Below are 25,447 nucleotides of genomic sequence, written 5' to 3'. Positions count from 1 at the left end.
TGTCAGGGTCCTGTTGGTTCCAGATTTGGTGCATCGGTATCGCTTTTCCATGCAGTAGCAGAGAGAAACGTCTATGACTTGGGGGCTGGAAACTTTGACAATTGTACCATGACAAAACCACTGACACACCATTGAAACATCTCTTTTCCAAAAGGGAAACAGCAAAGCTAAATTTCAGTGAAAGGAGGAAGTTCTGAATTTATACGATATAGAAGATCAATACTAGAACTAATTAATGATTATATTATGGATATTTAAACTGAGCGTAAATTAATTATTTGAATAAGGGTTACATTTTCTATTGAACTCAATATGCAATTCGTTAATACCAGTTCATCAGTGGTGGAAAAAATATCCAATTATTATACATGAGTAAAAGTAAAGATACCTTAATAGAAAATTACTCAAGTAAAAGTGAAAGTCACCCAGTAAAGTACTACTTAAATAAAAGTCTAAAAGCATTTGGTTTTAAATATAGTTAAGTATTAAAAGTACATTTAATTGCTAAAATATACTTAAGTATCAAAAGTAAAAGTATATATAATTACAAATTCCTTATATTAAGCAAACCAGACGGCACTATTTTCTTGTTTTTAAAATGTACAGATTGCCAGGGGAACACTCCAACATGCAGATATAATTGACAAACTAAGCATTTCCGCCAGATCAGAGGCGGTAGAGAAGACCAAGGATGTTCTCTTGATAAGTGCGTAGATTTGACCATTTTCCTGTCCTGCTAAGCATTCAAAATGTACTTTTGGGTGTCAGGGAAAACATACGGAGTAAAAAGTATATTATTTTCATTAAGAATGCATTGGAGTTAGTTAAAGTTGTCCAAAATATAAATAGTAAAGTAAAGTACTTTAAAGTATTTTTACTTAGGGTGCGTTCGTAAATTCACTCTGGCTCTCTACTCTGATTTCAGAGCGTCTTGAGTGGACCAGAACGCAGAATAATTGATGAATTTACGAACCATCAACACCCGTTGAATATGGCCGGTGTCAGTAAACAAAAACAAAAAAAACGTAATTAAATTGTTTCTAGCAGCACAGTTACAGTCACCAACACCCTTGATAACATGAAATCAGCCTGGCCAGCTCTGCTAAGGCGAGTAAAACGGTCGGAGGGAGGTGTTCTCTCATTTGTGTCTGGAAATAGCTAGCAAGCTAGCCAACGTTACCAGTTAGTTTGGGTGCTTGACTGCCGTTGTTGCTAGACAACGCTCTGAATTTACAAACGCCCAGAGGGCACTCTGAGCGCACTCCAGATTGAATTTACGAACCCACTCTTAAGTACTTTACACCACTGCAGTTGATACTGTTGTGATAATTTATTATAATTAAGAGAGACTGAAAAACAGCTTCTATCTCAAGGCCATCAGACTATTAAACAGCCATCACTAACATTGAATAGCTGCTGCCAACATACTRACYYAAATCTCTRGCCACTTTAATAATAAAAAATTGGATKTAATAAATKTATCACTAGTCAATTTAAACAATGCCACTTTATATAATGTTTACATACCCTACATTACTCATTTCATATGTATATACTGTACTCTATACCATCTACTGCATCTTGCCTATGCCGTTCGGCCATCGCTCATCCATATATTTATWTGTACATATTCTTATTCATTCCTTTACAYTTGTGTTTATAAGGTAGTTGTTGTGAAATTGTTAGATTACTTGTTRGATATTACTGCACGTTCGGAACTAGAAGCACAAGCATTTCGCTACACTCGCATTAACATCTGCTAACCATGTGTATGTGACCAATAAAATTTGGATTTGATTTGATTTGTGTTGAAGGCCTAATTATGACTAAAAAAGAGAGTTATGGGTGTGGTCAAAGCCTCATACCTGGATCTCATTGGCCAGGGCCATGTCAATCATGTGGCTGAATGAATCGCTGACATCGGTGAGAATCTCGTTAATGGCCTCCCTCATGGAYTTCAGGAAGAATTCGTCCTCAGTATGAAGGCATCTGTAGAAGAGAGGGTTTGGATAAACCTTGAACATAAACACTTAGTGAGCTACTGTATTCAAATGTGTACGACAATATTCAGAGGTCAGTAAAAGTTTTTGTATGAATGTTTTACTTCTCTGTTATGGTGGTCAGCTCCATGCACTTCTCAAGCAAAGACTTCTCATACTACACTCAAAGAGGAGGAACACACATTTCAGGTTACAATGAGACAAACACTAGACACACACAGAAAGTAGAACACCCACACAAAGCAGAAAACAATGTCATTCTCCAATTAGTGGTCATCCCTTTATGCACACAGAGAACCGCACAAAATGTCCTGTGGGATGAGTAGCTATATGTAACAGAAGCAAGACTTTCACAGCATAATTTTAAAATGGATAAAGTGAGTACTCCGTATCATACGGTGCAACTGTGATTCCACTTGACAGGAAACCTGCACGAACTACTGGAGGGAGAGGCTCATCAGAGGCAGCTAATGTCTTCAACAGCCCATCCAAGATGGAACCAGACAGGGGGCTCTCAGAGACTCGTTTTCATATTATTTTAGTCCGAATTTTGCTCTTGGCATGAATAGCTTATGTGATCTGTAATAGTGAACATTTACATGCGGCCAATGTTCAAATGTACAGCAGAGAAGAAGCGAAACAACCCAAATCCTGACTCCTATCGCGCATACAAATTCCTAACTTTATTCTGTAATCCATAGGTTACATTATCAAACCACGTCTTTTGCCTATGCATGTCAAAATACAGCTAAAACATTTCCCTMGCTACTCTGCGCTGTCTCGTATTGCTGCCCATATGAGAGCTTCGGTAGAGAATGTGTGATCAACAAACTGTATGAGGGCAGATATTAGAGTTGGTCCCCGTTAAGATACATTGATATTTAAACCATATCCTCTCTTCATCTCCTCGTTATTCATGAGCTGCACTGCTATCTGTATAATCATCAACTCCATCTAGCCAAATATARGAGATATTCTGTCATTAGTTGGAGGAGGTTATCTAGCAAGCTTAGCAACTTTGGTCATTTGACTTTTGTTTGACTGCTGTTTTTTTTATTATTTAACTAGGCAAGTCAGTTAAGAACCCAAACCCTCCCCGAACCCGGACGACGCTGGGCCAATTGTGCGGCGCCCTATGTGACTCCCGATCACGGCCAGTTGTGATACAGCCCGGGATCGAACCAAGTTCTGTAGTGACACGTCTAGCACTGAGATGCAGTGCCTTAGACCGCTGCGCCACTCGGGAGTTAAAAAGTTTCTATGATTTGACAATACCTACAGCCTACTTGGGGTGCGTCCTGAGCGCACTCTGTATTGAGATAGCCTACYGCTGAAATGTGCTGAATTAATTGAGGAACATGATAATGCTCTGAATTTATGAACGGCCTGTTTCGCAATTCACAACAATGTAATTATTGATCAAAGATAATTACCCTATTATTACTAAATATCAGTTTAATTTGCTCTGAAATCTTTACATAGTGGCACAGCCAAGCTGACAAGGGTCGCAGAGCCCCTCTTATTTGGGGAGAACCCTGGCATAGTGACCATATCTTGGTTTTGARCCGCTTTAAATGGACTTCCGATTTTGCAGTATTTCCCGGGACTCTCTGGATAATATCTGAATTATTCTCGGTATTGAAACGTGGTATATTTTCAGTCCACCCTCCTCCCTCCTACCCAGACCAGTCCACTTCTCCCTCCCTCCATCCTCCTCCCTCCCTCCTACCCAGACCAGTCCACTTCTCCCTCCATCCTCACCTTCTGCATCTCTGAGGGGGTGTTACGGGCGGTGCTATACTCGTGCACCAGCGAGCGCACGTGGCAGTTTGCCCGGACGGCGGTGCTGTGGACCCGCTGCCAGCGGCCCTTCTCCAGCCGCTGGAACATCTTGCCCAGCTCCGTGCTGACCACCAGCGCCCGCCGCAGCAGCGTCTGCAGGTTGTCGCGGGCCACATGGTCCCGCGTGGCCACGATGAGCTCACCCTGGGCATCCTCCTCCACGCCAATGGCCTTGGCCTGCAGAACACACATGCACTCCACCTCCGTCATGTGACGCAGGTCCTCCATCCAGCGCTGCACCGAGTCCACCTGGAGTGAGTGCATCCTGCTGCTCATACACACACACACACACACACACACACACACACACACACGTGTGTACAGATACACATTTATACATACACACGATACAGCACACACACAGGCAAGATTAGTTTAGAGCATGTACTTTGGGTGGCCATGACAGAGATGGCAGCACTGAGACATATTTGTAACTTGTCCCAATATCGTTACTCTAATGAAACAAGCATACTGGAATATCCCCATGTGGGCCGATGCTGTTTGAATCCAGGTGTTTTTGTTTTCTAACTTTTAGCCTAACCATTGCATTAACCATTCGCTAGCATGCCTAAACCTAACCTTATGCTAACACTCGCTAGCATGCATAAACCTAACCTTATCCTAACACTCGCTAGCATGCCTAAACCTAACCTTATCCTAACACTCGCTAGCATGCCTAAACCTAACCTTATTCTAACACTTGCTAGCATGCCTAAACCTAACCTTATCCTAACACGTGCTTGCATTTACTGTAAACTAGGCTGTTGCGAATCTGAATTTCTTTATGGTTCTATTATGAGACCAAGTTGACTCTTAGATATCCATACACAACGTCTAGTTCACTGCCCATGAAATGAGATCTCATCATTGTTGCACTATCCTTTAGTTGCTTTCCCCAACAGCAGCCCAGTTTTCAAATGAATTACCCAGGCATCTCAAAATCAATAGTGTGGGAGTGAGGTCAACTACCCACCAATAACTGGTGGTGTTAGGAATCGTTAGTCAAAACCTATCGTTTCACCATGTCGGAGAGGCTGCATTATCCACTGGGTCGAACAGACCAAACACTTCTTTCTCTTCAGGTTTATTGAACCTAATGAATATGGGCTTACTGGAGGCTTCCTGGGAGTTTCCCTGGATGAGTGAAATCAACCCAGCGTTAAGGAGGCTGAGAGGTTGATCGCTACAACGCCCTCCTCTGCTTTGAGTTAACAAGGGGGTGGAGGTTCACCAATCTATATTCTACACTAAACTCAGGCTATCTGACATCCATGGAAAATGCAGAGTCAACGGGTAAAACTGGATATTGCATCAGATGGAATATCTGCCTCTTGTGTTGACAGAGATCTCTAATAATACCCCGTTCTCATTTGGTCATAAAAGGAAGCTTCATTATGTGTGACCTATAAACAAACAAAAATCCAATTTCTATCGTCAAAGCCTAATTCAGAGCTAAATTGCAGTAAGGACCATGGTAATGATGCTCTATTCTTTGGCCATGATTTTTATTGACCCTTAGGAACACGTATCGAGTTTCAGCTTTTAACACAGACCTATGTAAACATCATTGTGCCATTAAGAAGGCACAATTCCAATCAAGCGTATTTTCAACATCAGCCAGTATTGAAGGTCTGTTTACTAAAGAAAATAATCCATTGGTTTTATGAGGTCACAAGTGGGGTGATATCTGATTTCTCCAGACTATTGTTTTAGGAGCACTGAAATGAAAATCATCCAAAGAGACATAACTGAATATATCCCCTTTGGAATATGGCTATTAGAATATGTACTGTTTGATATAGTTAATGGTTAAAACAACTATACACAACTATAGGCATTATCCCTTTCTCTCTCCCACTTTCTATCCCACTTTCTCTCCCACTTTCTCTCTCACTGTTCTCTCTCACTGTTCTCTCTCACTGTTCTCTCTCACTGTTCTCTCTCACTGTTCTCTCTCACTGTTCTCTCTCCTGTTCTCTCTCCTGTTCTCACTCACACACACACACACACACACACACACACACACACACACACACACACACACACACACACACACACACACACACACACACACACACACACACACACACACACACACACACACACACACACACACACACATATATAAACCAAGCCATGTCAACAAAATAAAATCAGAACTCTATTCCCGCACTTCGAGAATCGACATCTCCACCACCCTGTCACTCTTCTCCTCAGTGCAGAGGTGGGATGACGTGGGGATGCGTTATGGTAAGTAAGCTGTAAGCAGAGATTTCAGACGTCATCCATAATAAGGAGGATCACCAGTTCAAATACCTATTCCCCAAACCCACTCAATTTGGAGAGGAGAGATGCTCTCAATTGTTTCCTAATGGACAGGGGTGGTACTCTCAAGGTCAAAGGTCACACTCTCAATAAGTATCATGTGATTGATTTCCTCCATTGGGAGAGACATGAGGAAAATAGGAGCCGCTCTTGAGGGAAATCAAGCGGCTCTCACTCGCTCAACTCAAAGCTGGGCCTTTTTTCCTCATGTGAACTTTTCATTTCTGCTGCACCTTGTCTCTCGSGTATGCAAAAGTAAAAAAAATAAAAGGTTTCCTTTGATGGTCCAGATAGAGCTGTGGGTGCCAATAGTGACCCAGCTATTTAGCCCCGTAGAGCTGTGTGTATTTGTGTGCCCACCTGCTAATGGTTTGATGGTGCACCCGTCTTCATGACGCAGACACGACACAGCCATGGCTGCTGAAAACTGCAACCCATCAGGTCACCCCAGCAACCAGGTGAGCAGCACCCCACCTGGACCCCCCTCTCAACAGTGGGCACCAATTAGTCATGTGTCACAGGTGAGGGGAGATTGGAAGGGTCAGGGGATTTAATTGCCCACCATTTGTATCACAAGCCTTGCAGATACCCTAGAAACATTTCACCAGGTGAACATGACTCATTTTTGTATAAAAACAAAACAAAAAATAAAACAGGAAAAACTCCAAGTTTGGATGTGTGGTTCAATACTCATGCCATGTTTACATCTAATGCTGTCAATGATCGTCCTAAAGTTTGCTGAAAGAAATGACTATATATAATTCCTGCTACAATTTGTGATTATCATCATGTGATCTGAAGTTATTCTAAGGTTCAGTCAGGAAATGTGATCAATGAACAGTGTATTTGCTTAAAAACCCACGATGGCACAAAGACACAATATAAGTCCAGATCATTTCAGAATAAAGTTTCCAGAAGGACAAAAATGTACACACATAAAACCTCCAGTAAAACGCTTAAGCAAATCATCATTATAATAGGTTTGTTTCCAAACAGGGATGAAATAGTCCACTCAAGTTTGCGGGAGATAACAAATATTTACATTCGGGGCCAAGGACGAGATCGGCCGTGCCAGCAGCTGTGTTATAGACAGAAAGCTGTGAAGATGAGGTGGAGGCTGGAGGAACCAGGGAAAGTCATCTGGGGGGATCAGGGAGAGTCATTTACACAGTGGTTGGAGAGTAGACACACTCGAAGACGCAGTGACAAAAATACAGAGAAATACATAGCTGGAGAGTTAGGGCCCTGTTGTCAGCCAGCTTCCGGAACTTGAAAAGGGGCAGGATTCATGAAGGTTCATCCTCACTATGATTCTATATAAAAATCACTAAACCCTATTCTCACAGGATTACTATACAACTGTATTACAATTGAAACGTTGGTTATGTAATTATTACCACAGCATGTCTGTTTTTCCAGAGGACGATTCAGACTGGATTAGATTTACCAAACTGCCCCCGTGTAATTATTTTTTTCTCTCTTTCAAAATTGACCGTTATGATGGAAGCCTGGAGGCTGTTCTAGGTGTGAAGATATTTAATCTTGTTCAGGGGCAGAATGACAGATTTTTACCTTGTCAGCTAGGGGATTCAATCTTGCAACCTTTTGGTTACTAGTCCAACAGCAAACAATAATAATATGCATGTCAGTCTCTCCTTGCTCAAAGTGGAGGAGAGATTGACTTCATCACTACTTGTATTTGTGAGAGGTATTGACATGTTGAAAGCACCAAGCTSTCTGTTTRAATGACTAGCACACAGCTCAGACATCTGTGCATACCCCACAAGACATGCCACCAGAGGTCTCTACACAATMCACAAGTCCAGAACAGACTATGGGAGGTGCACAGTACTATATAGAGCCATTACTACATGGAGCTCTATTCCACATCAGGTAACTGATGCAAGCAGTAGAATCAGATTTTTAAAAGTAATGTGACTAGTCCACACTTCTGCTAATAGGAACCTCTATTGTACCATGTGTGTCAATGTCTGGTTTGCATGAATGTCACCATGTAACGTCTGGCACCACATATATACTGAACAAAATTATAAACTCAACATGTAAAGTGTTGGTCCCATGTTTCATGAGCTGAAATAAAAGATCCCAGAAATGTTCCATAYGCACAAAAAGCTTATTTCTCTCAAATGTTGTCCACAAATTTGTTTACATCCATGTTTGTTASTGAGTATTTATCTTTTGCCAAGATAATCCATCCAACTGACAGGTGTGGCATAACAAGAAGCTGATTAAACAGCATGATCATTACACAAGTACACCTTGTGCTGGGGACAATAAAAGGCCATTCTAAAATGTGTARTTTTGTTACACAACAATGCCACAGATGTCACAAGTTTTAAAGGGAGCGTGCAATTGGCATGATGACTGCAGGACTGTCCACCACAGCTGTTGCTAGAAAATTGAATGAAATGTATTTATTTCAATTGAMTGATTTCCTGACATRAACTGTAACACAGTAAAATATTTTCAATTGTTGCATGTTCCATTTATATTTTTGTTCAGTATAAATATTGAGATACCACAGAAGAACCACATTAAAAAAGGACAAAGTCGGAGGGAAAATGTGGGCTCAATGAGCTGAGATTTTGAAGGTCCTTGTGGCTTTGGAGCAGCAGAGGAAAAGGATGTATTGCTATTGGGTTCAGAACATTAAATACACATGAAAAACATTACACCACRTTGGAAAACAGCCTTTGCCACAACAGCAGCAGTTAAGCTGGGAGGCTCCAGATGAATAATAAAAAAATGTCTGCCTGCCCTTTTCCCAAAGTGTCCTGTTTATATACAGTAAAGGAAGAGACGCTTAGGCCTATCCCAAGAGAGAGATAGAGATATGCCAGCGACATGCATTTCATTATGTTAGATGGCTACTGCGTCTGCTATACTGATCTAGACTCGGAGAAGGAGGTTAGTTTGTTCATTTTCATTCAGAATATTTTGTATAAAGATACGCGTTATGTTGTTAGATTATAGGAGTAACTCTGGTAGAMACGAAACATTCTTCCTCACCTCAAATTCAACTGTCAGTTGGAGTCAGTCGGAGCGCTGGTGCACACTGCCTTCATATCATAGGCTTGCAGTMGTTAAATCTTAATAATAGCCACACCATAACAAAACTTCWCAAAAKGTTCAAAACTTTATTAGGGYAATAGCAAAAGTAAGTCAAGYCGTTGTTTATAGGGAAAATAAGAACAGAAGAGCAATTGTAAAACAGGGGGAAAATGCACTACCTTCCCCAAAGCAGGGGTGGCAGGTAGCCTAGTGGTTAGAGTGTTGGACTAGTAACTGAAAGGTTGAAACATCGAATCCCCGAGCTGAAAAGGTAAAAATCTGTCGTTCTTCCCCTGAACAAGGCAGGTAACCCACTGTTCCTAGGCTGTCATTGAAAATAAGAATTTGTTGTTAACTGACTTGCCTAGTTMAAAAAAGGTGGACCACTCCTCCCCACCAAGCAAATTTCAATCTGACCCTAATAAAATGGGATTGAGAGGCCATTGTTTATAGGAGTGTAACAGGGTTGGTTATGTTTCCACTTGCCTCTAAAGAAATCTATTTAATGTTCAAGCATTCTTATTGGTTAGTTCAACTCTGATGAMAATAAGGTGTGTTGTGATWGGCCCCGCTTGCAGATAGGRGGAGATCGCGAACGTCAGGTYTTCCCAGTAGGAAAATGTGATGCAAGGGGTAGGTCACGYTCTGAATACTGTTTTCTATTTTACAATGTGTACAAGTTTGCTGTACGTTACTGATTTATACATGTGTGGGTATATGGTACCTGTTAGKGATTGAGAGGCTTTCTGGGATGTGCTTTGGCATATGATTKCTGTAAATAAGTGTGTTAGCTAGCATACACCGATGTCATGGTCACATAAGCCACTGCTAACACAGTTGTCTTCATGCTACAGATTTTGCCATCGACAGCCATCAATACTGTTAAGCCCTGCACAACTAATGTGCTGTTTCCCATTTAACAACAGGTATTTACACATGTTATATTTTGTATTGCATTTTTGTATTTTGTTCGCCCAGTAGGAAAATGTGATGCAAGGGATTTTGCCATCGACAGCCATCAATACTGTTAAGCCCTGCACAACTAACGTGCTGTTTCCCATTTAACAACAGAAATAAATGATGCTCAACTGGGACCACTGGCCGAAGTGATTTATTTTGAGAAAACACAACGCATRGAGAGTACATATACATCTGTTACAGGAGCAGGCTATTATAGTTCAGTTGGAACTAAATTTGGACAACGGAATGAAATATGGTTTAAAACTTGACAAAAGTTCTGAACAGGCTATATTACAGCAATAGACCAACAAAGACAAGTGCCTACCCTACCTCAGAAATTACACTAATTTAGAACAGATCACCTTTTTGATTATTGACACACCCACGCACCCTGTTGTTTTAGGTCTCCCCTGGTTGAGTTGGCATAACCCTGTTGTTTTAGATCTCCCCTGGTTGAGTTGGCATAACCCTGTTTTTTAGGTCTCCCCTGTTGAGTTGGATAACCCTGTTGTTTAGGTCTCCCCGTGTTGAGTTGCATAACCCTGTTGTTTTAGTCTCCCTGGTGATTGGCATAACCCTGTTGTTTTAGGTCTCCCCTGGTTGAGTTGGCATAACCCTGTGTTTTAGGTCTCCCCTGTTAGTTGCATAACCCTGTTGTTTTAGGTCTCCCCTGGTTGAGTTGGCATAACCCTGTTGTTTTAGGTCTCCCCTGGTTGAGTTGGCATAACCCTGTAATTTTCTGGTCCGAGAGGAGACTGCTGGGTTGGTCGCAGGAGTGTCAGAGGAGGTGTCTCGCGGTGTCTCTCAACACCACAACGGGGGAAAGTCCAGACCACCGAGGCTCCACGCCTGCCTCCTCATCGCGCCTGGGACTGTGCCATTGACTTTCTGTCTGACGCAGCCCTCCCGAGAGGACACGTTTATCCCCTCTCCTGTGCGGAGACCGAGGCCATGGAGACCTACGTACAGGAGAGCCTCCAGCAGGGTTTTGTCCTCCCCTCTACGTCACCAGCCTCCTCAAGCTTATTTTTTGTTAAGAAGAAAGATGGGGGACTGCGCCCCTGCGTTGATTATCGAACACTGAATAAAGTCACGTTAAGTTTAGCTATCCTTTACCCTTCATCCCAACCATCATCGAACAAATGCACGGGGCGCAGTACTTCACGAAACTGGACTTGAGGAGCGCCTACAATCTGGTGCGCATTCGTGCAGGTTACGAATGAAAAAATGCCTTTTCCACGACCACAGGCCACTACGAGTATCTCGTAATGCCCTTTGGCCTGTCTAATGCTTCTTCAGTCTTCCAGGCCTTTATTATCGAAGTGTTTCGGGACATGCTGGGACGGGGCATAGTGGTTTATATAGACAACATTTTGGTCTATTCTGCTGACTGCGTCCAGCATGTCTCATTAGTCAGATCTGTGCTGGGAAGACTGTTGGAGCATGATCTATATGTTAAACAAGAGAAATGTTTGYTTTTCCAGCGGTCCTTGTCCTTTTTGGGCTACCTCATATCCACAGAGGGAGTGGAGATGGAGGAGCAACGCATCAGCGCAGTCAGAACATGGCCCCCCTCCAACTCCGTGAAAGCRGTCCAGTGATTCCTGGGGTTCGCAACTATTTTCAAAGGGCCATCCGGGGCTTCAGCACGGTGTTCGGGCCTCTTACCTCCCTACTGAGAGGATGTCGCCAGCGGCTTCATTGGACGGCGGAGGCGGAGAGGGCGTTCGAGACACTGGCAGCTAAGCATCGATCATCATGTCACCAGAATAAGACCCTCCATATTTATTGAAAGGAGCATCGACCTCATCACTGTGCACGTCCAACACTCTGTGAAGTTAATCATTTATTTAATCTGTAGCCTAATAAACTGCATGCTTTCCCATGATGTCATGCCATCTTCTATCTGACATGTAGGCTACTTTACTGCATAAAAAGGTTTGATGGAAACCTGGCTAATGTCAAGCCATTTTGACGATGCTGGAATTTTGGATGAACGTGCGCATGCCTACAGGAGACTTTTGAAGTAGCCTAATCAGATTAAAACATTGTAACTGGTTGTGTTTATGCCACATGTAAAAAGTAATACATTTAAAAGTTAAATTCTAAATATTTAGGCTATATTGAAGCGTTCTAGGTGTGCAAGGAACATCCGCTCAGATTGGAGAGTAATCAGAGCTTTACTGAATAACTGAGCCTGCTGGGACAGAGCATATGTGACCACATTATTTTAGGACGACTTGGAAGAATGATGATCTGAAACAGACAGCGCATTCAGTATCAGAAGTAAGAATACAGCCAGACTGGCCTTCTACTGTGCCTTTCTAGACCTTATAAACTATCGAGTAGACCGACAACAGATCCAAAACGAATGAAACATTCAAATCACAGGGCTTTTACGCTGTTATTCAAATGACATTTTCACTGCAGCCTAGAGTAGAATGTTGCACTCACGTAGGCTACTATAGTCTAGGGAGGATACTTGTATTGTCCCTAAACAAGATCAATAGGGGGGATTTTTGAGCTGTGTGTTAAATGTCTTCACTGTTCTTTCACGACCAATGATGCACCTGGCCTGTCCTCTGCCTATCTGCTATTCCTATTTGATCTTGTCGATTCATATTGAAAATGTATGCAGCTTTGAATGCTTTTATATGTGTTACAATTGCTAGTTAGCCTATTGCAGATCTGGACAAACGGTCCACCAGCCATTATTTTCACTATGAATGGTGGATATAGGCCAGGATAGGCTGTTAGACCGGTAGACTATACTGACCTGGATTGTATACCTGTGGTATAGTAAAAGTTAGCACATGGAAAACCATAGGGCATAAGGGATGTACCAAATCACCTTGATATAGGGGAGGAGCATGCAAGCTGAGGAGGAAATGTGGCCACGATGGTTCGAAATTACATAGTAAAACCAACTAAAGAATGAATGTCAACCAGGGGAAAAAACGCACTACCCTCCCCTTTGCCCAATAAAAAACCACACAACCCTCTCCAAAGCAAAAAAATAAGTTTGACAATCCTCCGCTATTGTGGACCACGCCTCCCCSCAGTAAATTGCGATCTGRCTCTTAGATGGTAGGGTAAGATTTATATTATGTGTCACAAAATATTATACACAAGTCCAGTTTGTGGCGGTAATACAACATTGAATGCGAACCTCCATAAATCCTCACTGAAGACGAATGTGTTGAAGGGTAAACGTCTGAACATCTGACTGCCAATCTGTTTAATTTTTTTATATCACTTATATAAATAAGATGAAGCATATGTATGAAGTTTAACCCCTTTTAAATTACATTTTTGGGGATTTAGAAGGTTTTCAATGGAGTGTGTTTTTAAAGCCTTTAAGTGCACAGTGACGAGTCCCAAATCTTGACCAATCCAGACTTCTAAGTGAGGCTGTTTTCTCCACTAGGAGCTTCAAAAGGAATCCTGAAGTAAGTCAAGTACTTTTGAATGTGACTTACAGCCTGCTGTGCTTTAATAAGTGAGGTTTGSTGCATGCACTCCTCCTGAAGGAGGACATGGGGGGAAGAAAATGCCCTGCCTCAGGGCAGACATCAGACTTCCAGATGTTTCCTTCAGCACAGAGCAGACTGACAGCTGTAATGGGCTCTATATACTCACCTCGCACACAGTAATCCTATGCACGCTAGCACACATAAYGTCAACTCTCAGCACTTCTAATGTTTTTCCCSTGTCCCGCTACAAAGTTTCTCCCTGCAGCCGGTTACTGAGTCKGAGGTGCTAAAGGAGCCCCTTAAACTTGACCCCMAAAAAACATCTGGGTCAGATGGTTTAGATCCTTTCTTCTTTAAAGTTGCAGCACTTATCATCGCCAAGTCTATCTCTGATCTGTCTGTCCTCTCTGGGGAGGTTCCCATTGCTTGGAAGGCAGCCACGGTCTGTCCTTTATTTAAAGGGGAGATCAAGCTGATCCTAACTGTTATAGGTCAATTTCTATTTTGCCCTGTTTATCAAAAGTGTTCAAAAGACTTAATATACTGGCTTTCTTGATCAACAATAATATACTGGCTTTCTTGATGTCTATAGTATTTTCTCTGGTATGGAATCTGGCTATGGATGTGTCACTGCAACCTTAAAGATGCTAAATGATGTCACCATTCCTCTTGATTCTAAGCATTGTTGTGCTGATATTTTTATTGACTTTGACAAAGCTTTTGATTTGGTTGGCCATTCCATTCTTGTGGGCCGGCTAAGAAGTATTGGTGTCTCTGAGGGGTCTTTGCTGCCTGTCACCAAGGGAATAGCCCAAGGCTCGATCCTAGGCCCCAGGCTCTTCTCAATTTACATCAACAACATAGCTCAGGCAGTAGAAAGCTCTCTCATCCATGTATATGCAGATGATACAGTCTTATACTCAGTTTGCCCCTCTCCCGATTTTGTGTTAAATGCTCTACAACAAAGCTTTCTTTGTGTCCAACAAGCTTTCTCTGCCCTTAACCTTGTTCTGAACACCTCCAAAACAAAGGTCATGTGGTTTGGTTAGTAGAACGCCCCGCTCCCCACAGGTGTGAGGTTTTAATCCCAACCCCCATCCCCACAAAAGGCCTTTTGCCTTTTGGTAGGCCGTCATTGTAAATAAGAATTTGTTCTTAACTGACTTGCCTAGTTAAATAAAGGTTAAATAAAATAAAATCTCTAAAGCGCACACACACACACAAATACACCCACACATCTGGCTGGAACCTGAGGCAGAGGGTGACCAACCAAATCGTTTGCATGCAGGAATAATATCCTCTGTTAATTTATAGGTTAAAGATGGAATCCGGATTATGGGAAATGGCACCACTGTCCGCCCCAGCACCTTTTGTTATAGTTTTTGTTTTGTGGAAGAAACAGAGGTGTGTCGAGCAGAGTGGTAATTATTATATATATTTTTTTGCGGTACATATTCTTCTRTTCTATCACGCGTGCAATGATGCCAGTGGGGAAAAAATGGGTTTGTTGTTTGCAGTAACTTTGTTGTAATATCCCAAACAGACGTGTCAGTTTCACCATTAAGGAGTCCACCATTAAGGACGTCTAGATGCAGATGTTTGTGATATCCRCCTATGTGTATGTTCTTTTGTCATGATGTGCCACGTGCTTGTTCTTTGTTTGAAAAGGGATTGTGTGAGAGCATGTCTCGTTCYTGCCTGGTCGTACACAAGTGCCATATGTCGGAATCTTCAGTACACAAAACAGCCCTCGCAGTGCGTTTGTGTGCATGGGCGGATTGAGTCTATTTCTACACTGTGTGTGTCTGGGCAACTGAAACATATCCTACCCTGATTGCAGCCAGAGCCACATTACTAACAGTGGCAGGGCCGTGGTGCATTACCTCTCAAACCCAGGCAGAGACTGCAAAATGACACCATATCAAATCAAACTGTATTTGTCACATGCACCGAATACAACAACTGTAGACCTTACCTTGAAATGCTTACTTACAAGCACTAAATAAACTAAAGTAAAAAAATAGTAGCACAAGAACATAACAATAACGAGGCTATGTACAGGGGGTACCGGTACCGAGTAAGTGTGCGGGGGTACAGGTTAGAGGTCATTTGTACATGTAGGTAGGGGTGAAGTGACTATGCATGGATAACAAACAGCAAGTAGCAGCAGTGTACAAAACAAATGGAGGGGAGGTCAATGTAATAGTCCGGTGACCATTTGATTAATTGTTCAGCAGTCTCATGGCTTGGGGGTGGAAGCTGTTAAGGAGCCTTTCGGTCCTAGACTTGGCGCTCCGGTACTGCTTGCCGTGCGATAGCAGAGAAAACAGTCTATGACTTGGGTCACTGGGTCACACAATTGTCACTCTGACAATTTTATGGGCTTTCCTCTGACACCGCCTATTATATAGGTCCTGGATGGCAGGAAGCTTGGCCCCAGTGATGTACTGGGCCGTACGCCCTACCCTCTGTAGCGCCTTACGGTCAGATGCCGAGCAGTTACCATACCAGGCGGTGGTGCAACCGGTTAGGATGCTTTCGATGGTGCAGCTGTAGAACCTTTTGAGGATCTGGGGACCCATGCCAAATCTTTTCAGTCCCCTGAGGGGGAAAAGGTTTTGTCGTGCCCTCTTCATGACTGTCTTGGTGTGTTTGGACCATGATAGATCGTTGGTGACGTGGACACCAAGGACCTTGAAGCTCTCGACCCGCTCCACTACAGCCCCGTTAATGTTAATGGAGGCCTGTCCGGCCCGCCTTTTCCTGTAGTCCACGAATGCCACTACTACCACTGTGTACCTTTTTCCTCACTCGAAGAGAAGTGCCCTCACATCAAAATCTCTATATTGTCACCATTAAAGCACATGATCAACAGGAGAAAAGGAAAAATACAATGGCTGTGTTCCAAATGGCAACTTATTCCCTACATACAGTKCCTTCAGAAAGTATTCACACCCCTTGACTTTTTCCACATTTTGTTGTGTTACAGCCTGAATTTTAAAATAAATTGTCACTGGCGTACACACAATACCCCATAATGTCAAAGTGGAATTATGTTTTTCGAATTTTGTACATACAGTATGAATTACAATTGAGAAGCTAACATCTCTTGAGTCCTTAAGTATTCCACCCTTTTTATGGCAAGCCTAAACAAGTTCAGTAGTAAAAATGTTATTAAAGATATACTGTTCAGAAATCGCTCCTCCATTTCCTGGTTGCTAAAATTCTAAAAGTTCGCCAAATTTCAGTTTGTGACAAAACAAGCATGTATAGTGTAGAGAATCATTGTACCATCTAAAACCCTGTGAAATATATTTTCCATAACCAAAAATATTAGAATTGACTGAATGAAAAAAAGGAAGCCTGCAAAGAATAAAAATATTCCAAAACATGCATAGTTTGCAACAAGGCACTAAAATAATACTAGCAATTTTGTCCTGAATATAAAGTGTTATGTTTGGGGAAAATCCAATACAACAAATTACTGAGTACGACTCTCCATATTTTCAAGCATAGTGGTGGCTGCATCATGTTATAGGTATGCTTGTAATCATTAAGGACTGGGGAGTTTATCAGAATAAAAAAGAAACCGAATGGAGTTAAGCACAGGAAAAATCTTAGAGGTTCAGTCTGCCTCTACTTCATYACCCTCCCGGATCAGGGATCCTCCTCATCAAAAAAGCTGACTAGCATAGCCTAGCCTAACGGGGACAGATATATATAAATTGTCATGAAATCAACAAATCCAATACAGCAAAGAAAGATAAACATCTTGTGAATCCAGCCATCATTTCCGATTTTTAAAATGTTTTCAGCGAAAACACAATATATTTCTATTAGTAACCACAATAGCCAAACACCACAACCGCATATTTTCACCATGTTTCCACCGCTAGGTAGCTTTCACAAAACCGACAAATAGAGATCAAATTAATCACTAACTTGAACAACTTCATCAGATGACAGTCTTATAAACATGTTATACAATACATTTATGTTTTGTTCGAAAATGGCATATTTGAGGTATAAATCATAGTTTTACATTGCGCCCCACCATAAAAAATAGCACCAAACAGCCAGAATAAATTACAGAGAGGCAACGTTGAAATAAATAAATACTCATCATAAAACATTTCAATGAAAAATACATGGTGTACAGCAAATGAAAAGATAAACATCTGGTGAATCCAGCCAATATTTCCAAATTTTTTTAAAGTGTATACAGCGGAAAACACAATATAGAATTATATTAAGCTTACCACAATAGCCAAACAACACAAAGGCATTTACTCACCGCAAAAGGTTAGCTTTTCGCAAAAAACCAGCAATAGATATAAAATAATCACTAACCTTTAGGGACAACGGTGCATGCGATTGACAGTACTTATAACATCATGTTCATATCCATCATTTATGTTTTGTTCGAAAATGTGCATAGTTAGAGCTGCCAGATCGTGGTTAAGCATTGTGAATTACGTAGCAAACATTGGTTCCCCAGAATGTCGGATATTCTTTGGACACCACCGTTAATGCTGACCAAAGAACTCATCATAAGCTTTACTATAAAAATCCGTGTTGTATGGTTCAGAATGAAAGATACACTGGTTCTTAAATGGCAAGCCGCTGTGTAGATTTTTTAAATAACTGTTAACCACAACATACCAGCTTTGGTTATGTGAGACAGCGCTGCACCCAACACGGCGGCAGAATAGCATCAACATTACACAAAGAAATACGAAATAACATCATAAATGTTTGTTCTTACTTTTGCTGAGCTTCCATCAGAATGTTGTACAAGGAGTCCTATTTCCAGAATAAATCGTTGTTTGGTTTTAGAATGTCCATTTCTTCTGTCGAATTAGGAACCTTGGCTAGCATTGTGGCGCGAACATTCCCATCCTCTCTTGGCGCAAAGAACGGAAAATTCCAAAAGTCCCATTAAACGTTGAATAAACTGATAAAACTCGGTTGAAAAAACCTACTTTATGATGTTTTTCTCATATGTATCAAATAAAATCAGAGCCAGAGATATTCGCCGTGTATACCGAACGCTTTTCAGAAGACAATGTCGAGCTCCCCCGCGCGCCGTCGAAGAAAAAGAAAAYACCGGACCTGTCACTCCAAAAGCTCTTATTCGGCCTCAGATCAAGCTAGACACCCCATTCAACCTTCCACTGCCTTTTGACATCTAGTGGAAGGCGTATGAAGTGCATACATATCGATAAATAAAAGCCAGTTGAATAGGCAGGCCCTGAAACAGAGCCTCGTTTTCAGATTTTTCACTTCCTGTATGGAAGTTTGCTGCCAAATGAGTTCTGTTTTACTCACAGATATAATTCAAACAGTTTTATAAACTTCAGAGTGTTTTCTATCCAATAGTAATAATAATATGCATATTGTATGATCTAGAACAGAGGACGAGGCCGTTTAATTTGGGCACGATTTTTTCCAAAGTGAAAACAGCGCCCCCCTATTGACAAGAAGTTTTAACACCAGACACTGGGAGATGAATTCAGCTTTCAGCAGGACAATTACCTAAAACAGGGTTTCCCAAACTTGGTTCCCTTTCACTATGGGGTATTGTGTGTAGATGGGTGATGGGAAAAAATAGATTTAATCCATTTTGAATTCAGGCTGTAACACAACAAAATGTGGAATATGTCAAGGGGTGTGAATACTTCCCGAAGGCACTGTAGTGTACTACTTTTTACCAGGGCCCCTATGGAAGAGGGTGCCATTTGGTACACGGRCCATGTGTTTTTAGACCCATTTGCAGATGAAAGGCTGAGGTTATTTCTTAGCAGGAGCAGTATTATTAGTAGCATCGGTGTACACAACATTATTGTGCCCTTGTGCAGCCTGTGTTTGTGTATGCATGTGTTTGTGTATGCATGTGTAGATCCATGTGTGCTTGAATGTGTGTGTCTGTCTCATGGGACCGTGATGGGAGGATGACACTCCCATAGCTACAGAATAATATTTTTATGTCATATCGGCATAGTGCAAGTTGGGTGCACTTACCTCATTGGAGATGATGAAACAGAGCTACTGTGTCTGGAGCTCTGAGGACTAGCCATCCTGGAGCTCTGAGGACTAGCCATCCTGGAGCTCTGAGGACTAGCCATCCTGGAGCTCTGAGGACTAGCCATCTTGCGACGCTCTGAGAACAAGCCATTCTGGAGTTCTGCCGACTAGCCATTCTTACTGTGTCCGTACCACTTCAGCACAAGCACCTGCAATAAAAAACATTAGATATGATCATTTATTATACAAACATAAGCACACACTTGTTTTCTCTCTATTCCACCATATAGTAAATGTAGAGTGAGTAAAACACAATTATCGCAACATTTATCCGCTTGACAATTTTATACTTATTAGAATCCTAAATCCACTTTTTAATGGAAAGACCTGAACACTAACATGATCATACACAGACAGATGGCACGCGCTGACGCACACACACTGCCTCTCTGGCTGTGTAGCTTGCCATGGCACCGCATCCACTACAATCGCTCTTATTGATCTCACCCAAAGCCTTCTCTTCTTGTCTTGTCTTTCTTTTTCTCTCAGAGTAATCAATTATCAATAAGCCCGGTTTGAATTGCTACAGCCCCATTGTGCCAGTGGAGTCAATCTTCTTATCTTCTAATTTATTGGCTGCTGCCAGCCAGTGACTCTCCACTTTGAGCCAAAGCAAGGAGCGCTTAAGTCCTGCAACTTATTCTCCCTTTTATTGATGTATCCCATTTAGATTAGTCCATTTTTAAACCCTGTCAAGGCATGAGGGGGGGGGGGGGGGGCAGGTCTCATATTGTAATCCATTTAGTTAATGACATCCTGCTGTGGAATGAGACAGATGTCATGTTTACTGTGAGACTATGTTTGCACATATAGTAGGCTACTATTGATACCCGTAGCCACAACTTCTCTGGCCCAGTAACATGGAACAGGCTTAGCTGCAGTGGTTTGCCTTATTAAATGGTGAGAGAGTGTTATGTGAATCATAGATGTTACTAACATAAAGTATAAAAGAGCAGGGTTGTAAACCCTTTATTAATCCCATCTGTTCCATCACTGAGCATACACTGTACAAAACACCAGCTCACCTGGTATTCCTTTAGCATGTGTGAAATGGCAACTAGGCAAATTAGGTGTTCCAGATGAATGGGGGGGGGGGGCTATTGAAACAATGTCACTGTTTCCATTGTGCTGATATTGGTGGCGAGAAAATTATGACAAATTGCTGTTATTCCAAGAGAATGTAGGGAACTTTACGAGGATGAGAAGAGCGGACTGTGAACGGTAAAGAGAGCATGGGGGATGGATGAGAAAGGGGGACTAGGAGGAAAGGAGGCATGGGGATGGATGAGAAAGCGGGGACTGTGGAGGAAAGAGGCAGGGGGTATGGATGAGAAAGCGGGGGACTATGTGGAGGAAGAGGCATGGGGGATGGAGAGAAAGCGGGGACTATGTGAGGAAAGAGCATGGGGGATGGATGAGAAGCGGGGAATGTGGAAAGAGCATGGGGGATGGATGAGAAAGCGGGGAACTATGTGGAGAAGAGGCATGGGGGGATGGATGAGAAAGCGGGGGACATGTGAGCGGAAGAGACATGGGGGATGGATGAGAAAGGGGGACTATGTGGAGGAAAGAGGCATGGGTGGGACGATGAGAAAGCGGGGGACTATGTGGAGGTAAGAGGCATGGGGGGAATGGATGAGAGCGGGGGACTATGTGGAGGAAAAGAGGCATGGGGGATGAATGAGAAAGCGGGGGACTGTGGAGGAAAGAGGCATGGGGGATGGATGAGAAAGCGGGGACTATGTGGAGGAAAGAGGCATGGGGGATGGATGAAGAACGCGGGGAACTATGTGGAGGAAGAGGCATGGGGGATGGATGAGAAAGCGGGGGACTATGTGGAGGTAAGAGGCATGGGGGGATGATGAGAAAGCGGGGACTATGTGGAGGAAAGAGCATGGGGGGATGGATGAGAAGCGGGGGACTATGTGGAGGAAAGAAGGCATGGGGGATGGATGAGAAAGCGGGGGACTGTGGAGGAAAGAGCATGGGGGATGGATAAAGCGGGGAGCTATGTGGAGGTAAAGAGCATGGGGGGATGGATGAGAAAGGGGGACTATGTGGAGAAAAGAGGCATGGGGATGATGAGAAAGGGGACTATGTGGAGGAAGAGGCAGGGGGGGATGGATGAGAAAGCGGGGACTATGTGGACGGTAAAGAAGCTGGGGAGATAGGAAGGGGGACATTGGAGGGTAGGGGGTGATGAAGAAAGGGGGGGACTTAGTGGAGGAAGAGCATGGGGGATGATGAGAAAGGGGACTATTGGAGGAAGAGGCATGGGGGTGGATGAGAAAGGGGGGACTATGTGGAGGAAAGAGGCATGGGGGGAGGATGAGAAAGGGGGGACATGTGAGGAAAGAGCAGGGGGATGCGATGAGAAAGGGGGGCTATGTGAGAACTGAGGCATGGGGGATGGATGAGAAAGCGGGAGGACTATGTGGAGGAAAGAGGCATGGGGGGATGGATGAGAAAAGGGGACTGTGGAGGTAAGAGACATGGGGGGATGGATGAGAAAGCGGGGACTATTTGGAGTAAGGAGCATGGGGGGATGATGAAAGGGGGGGACTATGTGGAGGTAAGAGGCATGGGGAGGGGATGGGTGAGTAAGAGTGTGGAAAAAGTGAGAGCTGTTTCGTTGCAGTCTAAGCACCTTAGAGAGAGAGCAAATCTGATAGTGTCACGGTGCCAAATGAATATGCATTCAATACCACAACCCCATGATGACAAGACAAAGATCTTGCTCTAGTTGTTTAATCGCTAATATGAAAATTGCACAAGTCATTTTACACAGTAACAGAAAATAATAGAATGGAATTCACAATATACTGGACATATTAAATAAATTAAACTCACACAATGTTGATATTACATATAGACAATTTCCCTTTGGCMATATTTAAGCAACATCTGTTATCCAATCGAAAAAGGACCGGAACCATTGTACTATTGCTACAGGTGGCCATGAAAATCAAAAAAGAAAGACATTCCATTTAAATAGACAAGTCGCCTCCTTAAAAACACTAATCTACATTATCATACAAATTGAGGAGAGGAGTCTAATGTGTCCGATTTAATCAATCCAGTCACAGCTCCCATGGTGCATATGTAAGTGACAAGTCAAGCGCTGTCATACTGAAAGTGATCTCTTTGGTGTCCATGATCTCCAATGATGCGTGAGGAAGTGTCGAACGTTTATGGCTGAGCCTGTAGTCAATTTCCCACAAGCATTTGGGTAGTAAATGCTTGTTGGTGTGTTAGTAAATTGCTTGTAGTGTAAGTGAAATGCTTGTGGTGGTTAGTTTAAAATGCTTGTGAGTGTAGTAAATGCTTGTGGTGTAGTAAAATGCTTGTGGTAGTAAAGCTTGGGGAGAAATTGCCTTGGCTGTGTAGCGACAAAATGCTTGTAGGTGTAAAAGCTGAATGGCTGGGTGTGTATGAGCATATGCTTGTGAGTGATGCTTAGTGAATGAATGGCTTGTGTGGTGAACTGTGTAGTGTAGCAAATGCTTGTAGTGTAGGAAATGCTGGGAGAAATGCTGTGAGAATGTTGAGTGTATTGAAGCTTGTGGTGTCAGTGAAATGCTTGTGGTGTAGTAATGCTGTGTGTAGAAACATGTCTTGTGGTGTAGTAAAATGCTTGTATGTAGTGAAATGCTTGTAGTGTAGCGAATGCTTGTAGTGTATGTGAAATGCTTGTAGTGTACGCTGAAATGCTTGTTAGTGTAAGTGAAATGCTGTAGTGTGTAGTGAAATGCTTGTAGTGTAGCTGAAATGCCTTGTTGGTGTAGTAATGCTTAGTGTAGTAAATGCTTGTGGTTGTAGTGAATGCTTGTTGTGTAAGTAAAATGCTTGTAGGTGTATGTGATGCTTGTGGTGTAGTAAAATGCTTGTGGTGTAGTAAATGCTTGTGGTAGTAGCGAAATGCTTGTAGTGATGAAAGCTTGTGGTGTAGGGAAATGCTTGTAGTGTAGTGAAATGCTTGTAGTGTAGTGAAATGCTTGTGGTGTAGTGAAATGCTTGTGGTGTAGTGAAATGCCTTGTAGTGTAGCGAAATGCTTGTGGGTAGTAAAATGCTTGTAGTGTAGTGAAATGCTTGTAGTGTATGAAATGCTTGTAGTGTAGTGAAATGCTTGTAGTGTAGTGAAATGCTTGTAGTGTAGTGAAATGCTTGTGGTTAGTCGAAATGCTTGTAGTGTAGTGAAATGCTTGTAGTGTAGTGAAATGCTTGGGTAGTGTAGTGAAAAATGCTTGTGGTGTAGTGGAAATGCTTGTGTGTATGAAATGCTGTAGTGTAGTGAAATGCTTGTGGTGTAGTAAAATGCTTGTGTGTAGTAAAATGCTTGTAGTGTAGTGAAATGCTTGTGTGTAGCGAAATGCTTGTAGTGTAGCGAAATGCTTGTGGTGTAAGCGAAATGCTTGTAGTGGTTATGTAAAATGCTTGTGGTGTAAAGCTGAAAATGCTTGTGGTGTAGGAATGCTTGTGGTGTAGGAAATGCTTGTGTGTAGTAAAATGCTTGTGTGTAGTGAACTGCTTGTGGTGTAGTAAAATGCTTGTGGTGTAGCGTAATGTTGGTTGTAGAAATGCTGTGGTGTAGAAATGCTTGTAAGTGTAGTGAAATGCTTGTGGTGTAGTGAAATGCTTGTGTGTATTAAAATGCTTGTGGTGGGTAGTAAAATGCTTGTGGTGTAGTAAATGCTTGTAGGTCGTGGAAATGCTTGTAGTGTAGAAATGCTTGAGTGTAGTGAAATGCTTGTGTGTATGCGAATATGCTTGTAGTGTAGTGAAATGCTTGTGGTGTAGTGAAATGCTTGTAGTGTTGTGCGAAAATGCTTGTGTGTAGTGAAAATGCTTGTGGTGTAGTAAAATGCTTGTGAGTAGTGAAATGCTGTGGTGTAGTTAAAATGCTTGTGGTGTAGTGAAATGCTGTGTGTAGTAAATGCTTGTGGTGTAGTAAATGTGTGTGTAGAAATGCTTGTAGTGTAGTGAAATGCTTGTGGTGTAGCGAAATGCTTGTAGTGTAGTGAAATGCTTGTAGTAGTATGTTGTGTAGTGAAATGCTGTGTGTAGTGAATGCTTGTAGTGTAGGAAATGCTTGTGGTGTAGTAAATGTTGTAGTAGTGAAATGCTTGTAGTGTATGTAAATGCTTGTAGTTGTAGTGAAATGCTTGTGGTGTGTGAAATGCTTGTGAGTGTATAGTGAAATGCTTGTGGTGTAGGAAATGCTTGTAGTGTAGTGAAAATCTTGTAGTGTAGTGAAATGCTTGTAGTGTAGTGAAATGCTTGTGGTGTAGGAAATGCTTGTGTGTAGTGAAATTGTAGTGTAGTGATAAATGCTTGTGTGTAGTAAAATGCTTGTGGTGTAGTAAATCTTGTGGTGTAGTGAATGCTTTGTGTGTAGGTCAGTGCTTGTAGTGTATGAGAAATGCTTGTGTCGTAGTCGAAATGCTTGTAGTGTATGTGAAAATGCTTGTGGTGAAGTGAAATGCTTGTGGCTGTAGTCGAAATGCTTGTGGTGTAGTGAAATGCTTGTGGTGTAGTAAAATGTTGTGTGTGTGTAGTGAAATGCTTGTGGTTGTAGAAATGCTTGTGGTGTGTTAGCGAAATGCTTGTGGTAGTAGGAAATGCTTGTGGTGTGTAAATGCTTGTGTGTAGTGAAATGCTTTGGGTGTAGTGAACATGCTTGTGTTTAGTAA

The 25,447-nt window shown here is 42.3% G+C and overlaps 1 protein-coding gene across 1 annotated transcript in view; it reads right to left on the bottom strand.

Annotated features, from left to right (window-relative positions):
- Positions 1-19,876, bottom strand: part of LOC111971925 (protein inscuteable homolog) — a 48,978-nt gene extending 29,102 nt beyond the window's left edge. Inside the window, 4 exon segments of the mRNA XM_023998715.2 lie at positions 1,866-1,989; positions 2,105-2,157; positions 3,762-4,110; positions 19,694-19,876. Of these exon segments, the coding sequence (XP_023854483.1) occupies positions 1,866-1,989; positions 2,105-2,157; positions 3,762-4,110; positions 19,694-19,821 (654 nt within the window). The 5' untranslated portion in view covers positions 19,822-19,876.
- Positions 19,877-25,447: the final 5,571 nt, after the last annotated feature.

Source organism: Salvelinus sp. IW2-2015, linkage group LG13 (genome assembly GCF_002910315.2).
Source record: "Salvelinus sp. IW2-2015 linkage group LG13, ASM291031v2, whole genome shotgun sequence".
In the NCBI taxonomy this organism is placed as follows: domain Eukaryota; kingdom Metazoa; phylum Chordata; class Actinopteri; order Salmoniformes; family Salmonidae; genus Salvelinus; species Salvelinus sp. IW2-2015.
This window is presented reverse-complemented; position numbering and strand designations above follow the sequence as displayed.